The 13,995-nt window shown below is 35.9% G+C and overlaps 1 protein-coding gene across 5 annotated transcripts in view; it reads left to right on the top strand.

Annotated features, from left to right (window-relative positions):
• The window catches only part of TTN (titin), a 266,895-nt gene that overhangs the window by 145,377 nt on the left and 107,523 nt on the right, over nt 1–13,995 (top strand). For 3 of the 5 annotated variants that reach the window (XM_040643369.1, XM_040643361.1, XM_040643375.1), the window contains 10 exons: nt 7,294–7,374; nt 8,314–8,385; nt 8,985–9,077; nt 9,542–9,604; nt 10,406–10,495; nt 11,310–11,360; nt 11,903–12,304; nt 12,693–12,971; nt 13,228–13,503; nt 13,656–13,795. In XM_040643369.1, coding sequence (XP_040499303.1) covers nt 7,294–7,374; nt 8,314–8,385; nt 8,985–9,077; nt 9,542–9,604; nt 10,406–10,495; nt 11,310–11,360; nt 11,903–12,304; nt 12,693–12,971; nt 13,228–13,503; nt 13,656–13,795 — 1,547 coding nt within the window. Of the gene's footprint in view, nt 1–103; nt 182–3,458; nt 3,579–4,903; nt 4,973–7,293; nt 7,375–8,313; nt 8,386–8,984; nt 9,078–9,541; nt 9,605–10,405; nt 10,496–11,309; nt 11,361–11,902; nt 12,305–12,692; nt 12,972–13,227; nt 13,504–13,655; nt 13,796–13,995 lie in introns of all 5 variants that reach the window. The other 2 variants (XM_040643349.1, XM_040643355.1) reach the window with 1 other exon arrangement.

Below are 13,995 nucleotides of genomic sequence, written 5' to 3' on the forward strand. Positions count from 1 at the left end.
TGTGCGTACCAAAGGGATGGGTGTGATCTTCTTCTGTCATTCATTAAGTGTTAAGCTTTTCAGTGTAATCATTTGACTCTCAAAGAAATTCCTATCTTTCAAGTACCTGAAGAACCCAAGAAGATTGTTCCAGAGAAGAAAGTTCCTGTCATCAAAAAACCAGAAGCTCCACCTCCCAAAGGTACTTACAGTAAAATAAATCAATATTTGCTTCATTTTTGTGTGCTGTCTAAAATTCGACAGTCTTTATTATGTATTGTGTTGTACTTTGTGCGTAACTGTTATCTAAATGTTGTCAAGGTAATGCGTACATATTGCATCTTGCAATTTTATATTATTAAATGCTACTAATATCTTTAAAGTACCTGAGATGGCGAAGAAAGTTGTCCCAGTGAAGAAAGTCCCAACTGTTAAGAAGCCAGAAATACCAGCAGCTCAAGGTATTCCCATCATCACTGATATCATTAGTAGCATTGTTTGTTGAAAGTAATCTGTTATGTGTCCTTGTTGTTGCATAACTAGGGACAAAAATGTCCTTATTTCTTTCCAATAATTTTAATACTGCTCCATTAACTACAGATTCTTTATTCTTAACATTTAAAATGTTTTTAAATACTCTTTTTAAAATACCACTAATATCTTCAAAGTGCCTGAGGTGCCCAAGAAACTTGTTCCAGTAAAGAAGGAACCTGTGCCTGTTACGAGAAAACAAGAAGTTGTGCCAGAAAAAGGTACCTACCATGAAGAAAAAATATAGATTTCTCTGAATGCTACCCGAGCATTTTAATATAGTTCTTATGCAAAACCACACTTCACAGATAAAAAGGGGTAAATAATGAGGGCAAAGAGAAAAAAATGAGACAGATAAGCAGGAGAAAAATGAGATTCAGTTGTGCTATGACATGGTTCCGTGTGGTAGCAAAGGACGTCCTCTGATTTAAAGGGTACAACCGCTCAATTCAGCATACTTTGCTGAATGTCCTACCACTAACAAAACAGCGTACTAGAAAAAATAAGATGTGGTCCTGTCTTCAAGCAACTTAAAAGGTGGTGAGAAGAAAGCACAACTCTAATAGGGACAGGAAGTGATCACACCTACAAGAGTATCAAGGGCTACAGAAACACAGAGCAAGGGAGGACAAATTTCAGGCAGAGGCACCAGGGAAAGCTGTATGAAAGAAATAAAAATTTAAGTTTTGACGGCTGTTTACATTTTATAGCAATTGAGAAAATGGTTTTCTAGGAAAGGAGATGGATTTGAGTATGGATTGGTTGTGGGGTATCTTGAAAGATAGTCTGGATATAAAGCTACGGGTTGTGTTTTGGAGCTCTTTGAATGCCCATATCAAAGGCTTTGAAGCAGGTGCACAAATTTAGTAGAGGGCAGGCTTCGGAAAGATGACTGGCAATAGTTCCAGCTGCTGGAAGACAGTGCTGATAGTCAAGAGCCGCTGTAGTTATTTAGGGTCATTAAGAGTTGGACAAGGTCAGTGGTGGTAGAAATGGAAAAAGAGTGAGAGGTGGGAGATCAAATTGGTGTCTATTATGGAAATTATTAAGGAAGTAGAGGAGTCCAAGATGATTGTAAGGGTTGTAGCTAGATATCCATGAGAATGTTTCACTGGGTCCCTAACTAATATTAGAAAGAAGATAGTGCATATATTTTTCAGCTTTCAAATATAGAAGTTGGGAATACTCATCTGGAGCTTAGGAAAGAGAACAGAGCTGGGGATGGAGATCTAGAAGTCATCCACAGAGAAATAAGAGTTGAGAGTGCAGGAGGATTGTTCATCGAATGTAGAGCCAATTTTTTAAAGCTTCAGAGTTAGACCAGTGGAGAACACTGACATTTAAGGGTATGCGGAGGAAGAGAAGCAAATGAAGAAGGCTGAGAAGACTCATTTATGAAATTGGAATGTCCAAAGGGTGCCATGCCTCCAAAGCCATATCCCCACTAAGTCTTGTAAGATAAAGTTCTTTCCACTGTACTCTTTGCCTGCTGTTTGCAGAATCTTGCACATCTTCTAAATTCTTAATAGTAAACAAAATCAATATCTTTAAAGTGCCTCAAGTACCGAAGGAAATCATCCCAGAAAAGAAAGTGTCCATTCCTGTTCCTGAAGAGCCAGAAGCTCCACCCGTCCAAGGTACACGGCTGCTCTATAAATCTTGGGAAGATGACCGTTGTCTTCATCATCTTGCTTTGGTTGTAGATGGGTCTTATGTATTTATCTGTTGTCTGTTGTAGGTAGTGAAGCTATTGATATTTTGGGGTCATCTGAAGAATATGTTATAGAGTATAAGTTGATAGGTTGCAACTTAGCAGTTGAAAGATTCTATTGTGAATACAGTCTAAAATATAATACTGTGTTTTTTAAGTCGAAGAGCCTCCTGAGGAAATAATGTATGAAGAAAAAGCATCCATAACCATTGGTAGAAAAGTGACTCCCCCTGTTGAAGGTATATATATATATGTATATATGTATAAACATAAATTTTTTAATCTCTTAAAGACTCCTGCTAGAAATAAAAAGCTATTCATAGGGTGACATTCTTTCTTGAAATTATATACAGAAGCATACCAGCATACGCTTGCTTCACTTTTCAGTTATATTTCTTTTGAAGTAGAATCTTTGATTCCTCTTGATAGTAATTAATAATTCCCACAGATACAGTTTACAAGGCAAAACTGGACAAATTGCATTGGATTCTCAAACAATAACCCCACATCAGACTTTAGAAGTCATCTCACTTGCCATCCACATACATCAAATGAAGTAGTTAATAGAATGTTTAACTATAATAGAAATCTTACCTCTTTTTCTGTATAAGTGAATTTGTATGAATTGGATATTTCTGTTTTTGTGACGACAATCTTTACCTCTGTGTGAAATGTGTATGAGTCTTTGTGAAGAACTTTACGATCTCATATCCTCTGTCAACATTCTTTAAAGAACGTGAAATTCAAAAGTATATCGAGCCTGAAGAACCTGAACCTGAACCACAACCAGAAGAAATACCAATACCAGGTATCCAATTAATTGGACTTAACTCTTCATCATCGTATTCTTCATCTTCATATACGTATACATGTTTTACGTTGTTCGGCATGTCTCTCTGCGTCCGTGTGTAAGATACTCTGTTTCAAGCGTGCATTTCATTCTTACGCATCCATGTCGTTTGTACTGTTGATCTCAAGGTGGTGTGGCTTACACGGATACTTCCGTTGTTTTTATCAGTGCCTTTGCCATAGTTCTCATCATCTGTGTATAGTGTTTAAATTTTTGTGTTTGATGTTCGTTACTGTTTTATGTTGGAGGCGAATTGGAATTTAAAAAGCAAATTTTTTGCTTTATATATATATATATATATATGTTTAAATTTCTACTGAAGAGACTATATATCCACATGCTAATTAACATACACATATACTAACCCTCCTGAAATACTCTTTCAAGAACCTGAACCTGAACCTGAAAAGAAGGTTATTGAGAAACCAAAACTCAAACCAAAGCCTGCGGCACCTCCTCCTGCTCCACCAAAGGAAGATGTGAAGGAGAAAATATTCCAGCTTAAAGGTATAAAGTGCCACTCCCAAGTTTTATTAATCTGCTTCAGACTTCTAGTCAGTCATCTGAAACGGTGCTTGCAAGACGTGTTATTTTTAAAAGTGTGTGCTTTCAAACGTGATCGAGCTGTGGGAATTGCCTAGCGACCTGTTTTCTGCTGCCTTTGGGCGCTTTGTCAGGACATGCTGACAGAAAGGGCATCATCGCTCATTGCTAGCTTCATCCTGGACATCTGGATGCAGGGGCAGTCCAACTAACTTTCTCATGGAGGAAGGGTTTTCCGATTTCAGAGTGCTATTGCTATGCATATCTCTGGGATCTTGCGCATTTGGAATGTGTAAGAAAACTTTGCATGAAACTTTTAATGTTGCAGTAACAAATTTATACAACAGCCAAAACTTTGTTCTTAAAGAATTTCGTGTGTTTTTAAATATACTATAAGTAATATATTTATGGCATTGATAGCTACTATGTGTTCATATGCCATCAAAGGAAAGCATACGAATGACCCATCACTGCTACCCCACTTTTTTTTTTCTTTTGCAACTTAATAAAAGCCCAGACTGTGTCTTGTGGTGGTCCTTGGCATAGGCAGAAAGAGTGATTATGAGTACATTTGATATCCAGCATCTCTTCTCATTAAATATCCCTTCATTCTTTTTGTATTTAGATATTTCTTTGAATTGATGCAATATTACTTAATTTCTTAAAATGACATCTTTAAAAGCTGAAATAAACCGGTGAAAGCATATTATTCTATTTATGGTAATACAATGTTGTCTTATTGGTAGTGTCATGAGATTTCTCAATCTAAAATAATCTAGATATAATCTTAGATGAGCACTTTCCCATGCTCACCTACACATGTACAAAGCCAGAATCTTCCAGAGTAAGACTGCTTCTCGTGGTTCTTGCCCCTCTTCATCCCTCCTGGCCAGTAGGGGTAATTCTGGCATTTTTAGTCAGACGTAGGAAACAGGCACCTCTTACAAGGCTATCCATCTGTGAGTCCTAGTCCATGAAGACACACACTTAATACACTTCCCTTAATACAAATTTATACTTCAAGGAAAACTTCTTCTTCCTGCAAAGAACAAAAATTATCTTCTTTCTCCACCAGACTTAAACTTACTGCTCACCATCAGAGTGAAAGGGCAATGTTTTTCATGGTTTGAATGCTTCTTGTGTATTCCTTGGTGGCTGCTCTTGGCTGTTATCAATGCTGTTTGGCTGTAAGCAAAGCTTGGTTTTGACTCTTGGAGCAGATATTTAATAATTTGCTTCAGATTAGTCTAAATGTACAAATAATAAAATTAAGATCATATTCTTTAAAGCTGTTCCAAAGAAGAAAGTTCCTGAAAAACCTGAAGTTCCAGAAAAAGTGGAGCTTAAGCCTCTGAAAGGTATTTCACAATCTGGAAAATGTGTTTCTATGCAGTATCCCTCCTTTGGGCTCCTTCCTCTTCCTGTCTTCTAGAATGTTCTTTTTTTTTTTTTTTAAATCAGAGTAGTCTCATTTATTTCTTGTATTTTTGTAGTTTTTATGGTCCTGGCTCATGAGTGTTGCTTCCTTTGTCTCCCATCAAATTTCATACATTCATGGATATTGTTTATCTTTGTCTCATCTACATATGTCTTCTTGCATTTTCCTCAACTTAAAAATATTAAATATTACTGATCAGCTGAAATTAATTTCAGAATATGCCTTAGGTTAAAATGCAGAGAGCTAATAGTAGAAAGCTTTGGAATTTCACCTGAACAACAGTATTTTAGCCAGTGTTAGAGCACTAAAAATAAATCCTGTCCTCCTTGTATACTATTGAGATGATTCGTAGGGATTTCCTCAAGGCTTTCCTGTCACTGTCTTGTCACTGACTCTAGGGAGCATTCAGGACTGCTGCAGGTCATTTTTCAAAATTTATTTCTCCTGACACAGTATTTTCCCCAAGTAAACTTAGACCCTAAAGAAAAATAAATGGATCATAAATTTTAGAATTTTTTCTGTTAAATATAAAGTTATTAATTTTTCTAGTAAGTATAATGGGTAGCAGCATTCTGTTTAATTAATAACACATCCAGATCCAGAAATTGAATCTGTTCTTGATCCACTCTGGAATTTTAGAAAAATCACCCATTTGAATATACATTTCCTGACATAAAATGGAGATTACAAAATAATGTTACTGTGGCTGTTAGCTAGTAATGGAGGAAAAGCCACTTAAACATTAAAATGACATGTGATGACATATAATAACTTTAAAAATAATAGCTGCAATGGTATGTTCTGTACCTGAGTCTCAAATGTCAATAAGACCTTAAAAATAAAATGATAATATAGAAAAACAAATGCAAAGATGTACTTCCACTATGTCCATTATATAAGTAAAGGATATATGCCATCCTTACATTAATTAGATGCGTGGTTGTCTTTCCACGTTTGAACAATGAAAATAGTTATAAATTGAGAATATTGGTAACTCTAAAATAGTATTGAAAGCCAGCACAATTTAACATGGATAAAAAAATTTAATGTTGAAGTGTGAAATTTTACTTAAAATACTTGACAAAAAAAATCGTTATTTAAAGTGAAATACATATTCACCTTTTGTATATTTAAATTTTAAAGTTAGGCAAAGTTATCTTTATCACATTTAAAAAAATCTAGGGGCACCTGGGTGGTTCAGTCAATTTATATCTGACTCTTGATCTCAGCTCAGGTTTTGATCTCAGGGTCCTGAGTTCAAGCCCCGTGTTGTTTAAAAAATAAAAAAACAAAAACAAAACAAAACAAAAGAAAAACCTACTTAATGAATTGCAAATATCCTGCTTAATGGGAAATTTTTTAGAAATAACTAAAAATTCAAATTTCACATGAGTAAACAAATAGGATGTTAAGTGATACCAATGTTTTAAACTGATTTTTATTGACATCACTAGAGAGGTAAGGTGGTTCAATAATCATCCAGCATTTCTCTTTTTTCCTCTCAAATCCATGAGGGTTGTAAGAAAGGAGGAGGCTGCTCTATGTATCATCCATCATGTCCAATAGTCACTGAAGATGCAAGAGAGAATGAACTCAGAATGCCTTGGGTCCTTTTTAGTCTAAATTCAAGAATATTTTCTTATTCATTAAAAATGAGCTCCAACACCAGCTCTCAAATTCTATAGTTTTATAATTTTAGGTTAGTGTTGTTTCAAAAAGGAGATCTTAAGAAACAATATTTCCCTTCTGTTAAGGAAGTGAGAGTGGTCCTTTCCCAACATCAAGGTCATCAGCCAGATCCCTTGGCTTTCTTCTCTCCCCAGTGGAGAAGATTGGATAATGACACTAACACTTACCAGTATCATTTTAATGTAACAGGTAGCTGGCGAGATGCCAGTGTAGACTTGAACAATCTACAATTGTAGATTGGGGCAAAGATGCTGTCAAGAACTCTGTATTTGGTCAAAGATTCATTAAGGCAATATAGAGTAACATCTTCTACCCTCATTTAAGATGACTATATTTGCTTACAATAAATGCAACGGAATTTGTCACAAGGCAATATAAATGTTTGCAGAGAAATAACTTGAAGTGTATTATTTGCTTTTAAATTCTGTGATGTTATTTTGCAACAAAAATTATTATGCACTATAGTTAACTAGTTTTGAAAGAGAACTTTTTCTTGTTAAAATTTACTTTTATATGAATTTACTTCAAAATTTGAAATCATATTCTTTTAAGCGCCCGGAGTTGAAAAGAAAGTTCGCAAATTACTTCCTGAACCTAAACCTCAACCAAAAGAAGAAGTTGTTCTCAAAAGCGGTATAGTATTTTTCAACTGTTTTGTTAGCTTTAAATTTACAAAAAAAAAAAAAAAATAGACTTGAAAGCTTACAAAAATATTTCTGTCTCTTGGTTTTCTTTTAATCGGATTACCTATTTATCAAAATTCATTGATAGTTGCACTGAAAATTGGGAAGGCTATCATTTCCATAGCTTTTTTTTAAAAGAAGACAGAAATTTTGTGAGCATTCACAGTTTTGAAGTTTACATGCATAGACATAACGAAATTGATCATACTCTAAGCTAATAATAATGATCACAGCTGTCATGTTCATAATCAAATTATGTAGTAAAAAGCACTAAAGCTATTAAATATTCTAAATTAGACCAAACCTTTTAAGCCTAAATTCAGTATTCAGTTTTAAAGTATGATGCAGGATCATGAGAACAAATAAATAACATTTTTTAAAAAACTGAACATTTCTTTCTACTAATAAAATCTTAACTGGAAGCAAGATATTCAAATGAAGAATAGAGTTCTAACATTTTCTTCACACAGAATTACGGGTATCTAGACTACATTTCTTTGGATATCTCCACTTAAGTAAACTTTATACTTATTTAAATACTCCTCATTACATTACAGTGTTGAATTATGAATTGAATTTGTTGCTATTCAAATTATTCATTTTGTGTTTTGGTCATTTTTGCAACAGTATTGTCTCTGAACAACAGATTGTCTATGTACGTGGATATAAAGTGACTCCCAGTGTTATTTTAATTAATTTGACAACCTTTGATTTAAAAAAAAAACAAAACAAAACAAGCACTTCTAGCATAAAGGCTAACTGGCCAGTGCACCAGGTCGCATGCTTTTCATTTTCCTTGCTTTATGTATTATTGCATTTGTCGAGCGTGCTCAACATCTTCATTAGTTTGTTTGTCTTGGTTTACATATAAACCTTTTTGTCTTTTAAGTTCTAAGAAAGAGGCCTGAAGAAGAAGAACCTAAAGTAGAACCTAAAAAACTAGAAAAAATTAAAAAACCAGGTAGGAATCTCAGTAACAATTATCTTTTAACAAAATGGACATGTAACAAAAGGTTTATCTTGTAAACATCATCGGAGTTAAATATAAACATAGCTTCATATTTCGTCTGTGAAACAGTCTGTGCTTTCCATTGTCTGCTTTCTGTTTAAATATCTTTATAGTAATTTCCAGATCCATTCATGTATTTTCATTATTGTTATTACCTTGCCCCTTATCCTTCTGGTAGCGGTGATTGTGAAATAATCGGGTCGGCCGCAAAATAACTTCATGGGAGGGTGTCAACAAATGTGGCACAGAATTTGGTGGCTTTTAAGTGGGTTGATTGTTGTCATTAGCCTATTCTCAAAAGGTGTATTTATTGGGAACTGTTACGGAAGCAATTTAGGAAGGGAGAGCTCCTGGAGCTGGGACGCAAGTGGGTGGAATAAGAGAAAGTAAAATAAACTGAGGCACAGTCAAGGAGAGAAAATAGAAATTAATTGATACAGAAATTAATTGATACAATAGAGCTTTTGAAAAATAGTTTAATCTGATTATTTCAGGTCAGTTGATTTCTAAGTATTCAAATAACACTAGAAAATAATCTCATTATTTTAAAGTACCAGAGCCACCTCCGAAAGCTGTTGAAGAGGCTGAAGTACCTCCAGCTGCTGTTACCAAAAGGGAAAGGAAAGTTCCTGAACCAGTAAAAGGTACAAACTTAAGAGCACTTTCTTAGTTGTCTCTAAAACTGCAAATATGAGTCATTTAAAAAACCATCACACTGTCTTTAAGATTTGAACACACGACCTTAATCTACTCATCACATATGCTTTGATTTTCTTTACCATTTCGCTCTTAGGTGCACTTAGCTAATAATGATCACCCATTTGTTAAAGTAAGTTTTAAGCACAAGGGAAAAAATAGATAATGAGATGAGTAACAACATTAGAACCAATAAAATGCTTTACTATATTTTCCAAATATTTTGTTTCATATGCAAAATAAACTTAGATCAAACACTTCATTTGGTGACCATATGTGTTTAAATTCTACTATCTCGCAAGATATATTAAGTCTGCCCAGATTTGGTTTAATTTTGTGAAAAACTTCAAAAATCTTCAAAAAAAAAAAAAAACCCTTCAAATAACCAGCTTACAACTGTGAATTATTTTAGTGCCTGAAATTAAGCCAGCAATACCTCTCCCTGCGCCTGAACCAAAACCAAAGCCTGAGCCAGGTAAGCAAGTCCATCCCCAATGTCAACAGCATATTCCTTCATGCTTCTTACAGAGAAGTCAACTAACAAAATTCAGCCAAGCAAATATGAAGATCCAATTGGCTTTACTAAACCATGAAAGGGACAGCACCCTGTCTAGCAAATTGGAGAGGCACTCCAAGGAGTTAATACAAAATGGAATTTTTATAGACAGAGGGTGAGGACGGAAAAGTCATGAGCAAAAGAAAAGGATTGTTCCAGAGGAAGTTGTCTGCTAGAGGAAAAAGCAGGGTTTTTTTTAATCATGTAGATTATCTCATTCTTTCTTTGGGGCATAGAGAGGACCCAACAGACTCATTGGCGCTCACGAAAAGAAAAATTTGCTGGCTGACCAGTTAAGGCCACATGTCTGTGGGGAGGTTGAAACTGCAATTAGACTGGGTACTGAGTCCCATTTTGGGCACTTGGTCTAAGTGACACCATGTTGAGCCTGTGTGTGTGTGTGTGTGTGTGTGTGTGTTTAACAAATATGTAGTTATTTTTAAAAAGGAAGTAAAAGCATGCATCAGATGATTTATAATGTCCTAATAGATTTTAGAGTATATTATTTTTTATTCCATATAATTAAATCTATTGGAATACATTGACTATATTATTACGTTATACTGTATATAGATCATGCTGTAGTTGGAATATACTATTCTCTGAAAAACTAGTGATTTGAAAATTTCAAAGTTACATCAGAAAAGGCAAATAGGCCACCAAATGAAATTTTAGGAAGAGACGAACGGATACATTAATGCAATGGACATCTCTCTACAGAAGTGAAAATAATCAAACCACCTCCGGTGGAGCCCCCGCCCACCCCCATCGCCGCCCCGGTGACGGTGCCCGTGGTCGGAAAGAAAGCAGGTAGTTATTCTGTAGTTTTCATTTGTTTGTTTTGGTGGCTTAATAAAAGTTTTCATCCTTCATTAAAATGCAAACCCTCTTTTGTTGAAACAGGCATTATTAGCTGGGAGGGGTGGGTCATAAATTCTGGATTAAATTTTCTTCTTCTGATGTTCTTTCCCAACCTAATCTCTCACCCATGGGTACATATTGTGTTTTGATTGGAATATGCATTCCTTCAAAGCATCATTGCTTTATATGCTTTTAAAATTAAGTAATGACTATGTTCAAGGCTGATGAAATCCAAGAAAACAGACACCCTAAGGACATACGTATAGGCAGCATGTGGATATTCAAATTTCCCACGTGCCCTGTAGGAATCGTTTGTCATTTTTTTAAAAAAAGACTGCATATTGACAAAAAGAAAAAGTTCTGGAAATAGTGTTGATGATTGCAAATTGTGAATGTACTTAATGCAACTAATTGTATACCTTGCGATGGTCAAAAAGGTACATTTTATGTTAGGTTCATTTTACCTCAATAAAAAAGGGAGAGACAAAAAATAGGAGTAAAATAAAGGCAGTTGCTGAAAGTAATTTTTTAATCCTAAATATGCTGGTAATTTAGCTTGGTCACATCGTTGACCAGAATGATACTGATCAAAATATGCTTTCTTGGAAATATCACAGTATTCTCCATGGAAGTCAGATAAATGAAGCCAATTTCTCTTCATGCATTAATATTTATAATAACATGACTCACCCCTCCTGGTTTACTACTAAGCATAAAATCGGTCTGAAAATTGTTTAAATGCCAAGTGTTCTTTTTATTTCAGAAGCCAAAGCACCTAAGGAGGAGGCTGCCAAGCCGAAAGGTCCCATCAAAGGTAAGAGTCCTTTCCCTGCACCTAAATTGTAACCTTTCACTCTGAGAAACTTTATATTCAAGGGGGAAAAGGTTTCAAAAATTATAACAATCTTTATTATTCCTAATTGATTCTGGTAAAACTAATATGTCTTCTGCTATTTCAAGTAACAAACCTCTAATATTATCCAAGTGGGTATTATGTATAACCAACTATATGTTAGCATAATGAACCCTATAAACTCTTAGCTTCATTCCTCATATACATGGTACTTATACAGGACAGATAAAATAATTAGACCTTAATTGGGACATTTGATATTCAGGTTTAAAACTTGAGAAAGTGAAGAACATTTCTTATTCATGGATTCCTTATGCTAGCTCACTTTCCTATCCGAAAGAAGGCAGTATAAATTCAATTGGCCTTTCAATTGGCCTACTCTTTAATTTTCTGTTCTCATCTTCCAGTTGTGCTATCACTGGTTCGATCCAGCAGGCAGCCAAGTATGCCCTTCTGACCCTTATGAAAATGCTAAATCCGCGTTTAACTTTCTTTTGAATTAGGTGTCGCCAAAAAGACTCCTTCACCAATAGAAGCTGAAAGGAAGAAGTTAAGACCAGGAAGTGGTGGCGAGAAGCCTCCTGATGAAGCCCCATTCACTTACCAGCTAAAGGCTGTGCCCCTGAAGTTTGTGAAAGAAATGAAAGACATCGTCTTGACTGAAGCAGAGTCAGTGGGGTCTTCTGCCATCTTTGAATGTTTAGTCTCCCCCTCCACTGCAATTACGAGCTGGATGAAAGACGGTAGCAATATCCGTGAGAGCCCAAAACACAGATTCATCGCAGATGGTAAAGACAGAAAGCTGCATATCATGGACGTCCAGCTGTCTGATGCCGGCGAATACACCTGTGTCTTACGTTTGGGAAATAAGGAAAAGACCTCCACAGCTAAACTTGTTGTAGAAGGTAATTTCCAGTCTGCTGAGTATGAGCCCTATTAAACTGTAACACAGCAAACCTCAGTAGTAATTTTTATTGTAACTTGAGCCAAAACCTCTCATTTCCAAGGTTTTTTTTTTTTAAAGATTTTATTAATTTATTTGACAGAGATAGAGACAGCCAGCGAGAGAGGGAACACAAGCAGGGGGAGTGGGAGAGGAAGAAGCAGGCTCATAGCGGAGGAGCCTGATGTGGGGCTCGATCCCACAACGCTGGGATCACGCCCTGAGCCGAAGGCAGACGCTTAACCTCTGTGCCACCCAGGCGCCCCTCATTTCCAAGTTTTTTATCCTTGAAGAGATTATATGTATATTAAAAAGTCTTTGCAGATTTTTAATACCGAAATTCTCCACAGAACTTCCTGTGCGTTTCGTGAAAACACTTGAAGAGGAAGTCACCGTGGTCAAAGGACAGCCGCTGTACTTGAGCTGTGAGTTAAACAAAGAGCGCGACGTAGTCTGGAGGAAGGATGGGAAGATTGTGGTGGAGAAACCCGGCAAAATTGTGCCCGGCGTCATTGGCTTGTTGCGAGCCCTGACCATCAATGACGCAGACGACCAAGACGCTGGAACATACACGGTTACTGTGGAAAATGCCAACAACCTGGAATGTTCATCCTGCGTCAAAGTAGTAGGTTAGTACTTGGCTGGGAAATTGTGTTCTGCTTATTATACTTATTGGTACTTCATGTTATATTAACAAAACGGAAGAGAGAGTTTTATTTCCCAGCCTTGTACCTTATCTAAGATGGGGGAATATCAACCCATCATAGCAAGTTAATTATATCCAGTTTTGAGAATTTTTTTCTATTTCTGAAATTTACTAAGGACGTTACTGCTATTACTTGTTCAGATCATGACTATTTTTTTTCTGACCTCATTTTCATGCAGAAGTCATCAGAGACTGGCTGGTGAAACCAATTCGAGATCAGCATGTGAAACCGAAGGGGACAGCTGTTTTTAGCTGTGTAATAGCAAAGGAAACTCCAAACATTAAGTGGTTCAAAGGATATGATGAAATCCCGTTGGAACCGAATGATAAGACTGAGATAGTCAGAGAAGGAAAACAACTATTCCTCAAAGTCAAGAATGCTACCCCAGAAGATATTGATGAATATGCGGTGGAAATTGAAGGGAAAAGATACCCCGCGAAGCTGACACTCGGAGGTATAAAAGTCTTTCCTTATATTCTAAAAGATTAGGTTTTGTGTGTGATTAAGGCAAAATAACACACCAAAAAAAAGGAAGAAAAAAAAAAAAGACAGCAGTGTTATTAGGTTGTTAAAAGCATTATGATTTTTCATCCCTGACCAATACAGATCGTGAAGTTGAATTGCTTAAACCAATAGAGGACGTCACCATTTATGAGAATGAAAGTGCAAGCTTTGATGCAGAAATCTCAGAGGCAGACATTCCTGGACAGTGGAAACTGAAAGGAGAACTTCTTCGGCCCTCACCTGTGAGTCCCTTCCCATTTTAAGTTGTCAGTCACATAAAATATCCACATTCTATCTTCAGTTTGACATTCACATTTCAATGACGATAGAGTTCTTTCAGGATTCTGAAGTCTCAAAGAGGGGAAGAACTTTGATGCACTGTTTGTGGACAGCTCTGGCAATTTTTTAATATTTTATGACTAGACATTTTTACTCACTTTTA

The sequence above is a fragment of the Ursus maritimus genome, unplaced genomic scaffold (genome assembly GCF_017311325.1).
Source record: "Ursus maritimus isolate PB19 unplaced genomic scaffold, ASM1731132v1 scaffold_1, whole genome shotgun sequence".
Lineage (NCBI taxonomy): Eukaryota > Metazoa > Chordata > Mammalia > Carnivora > Ursidae > Ursus > Ursus maritimus.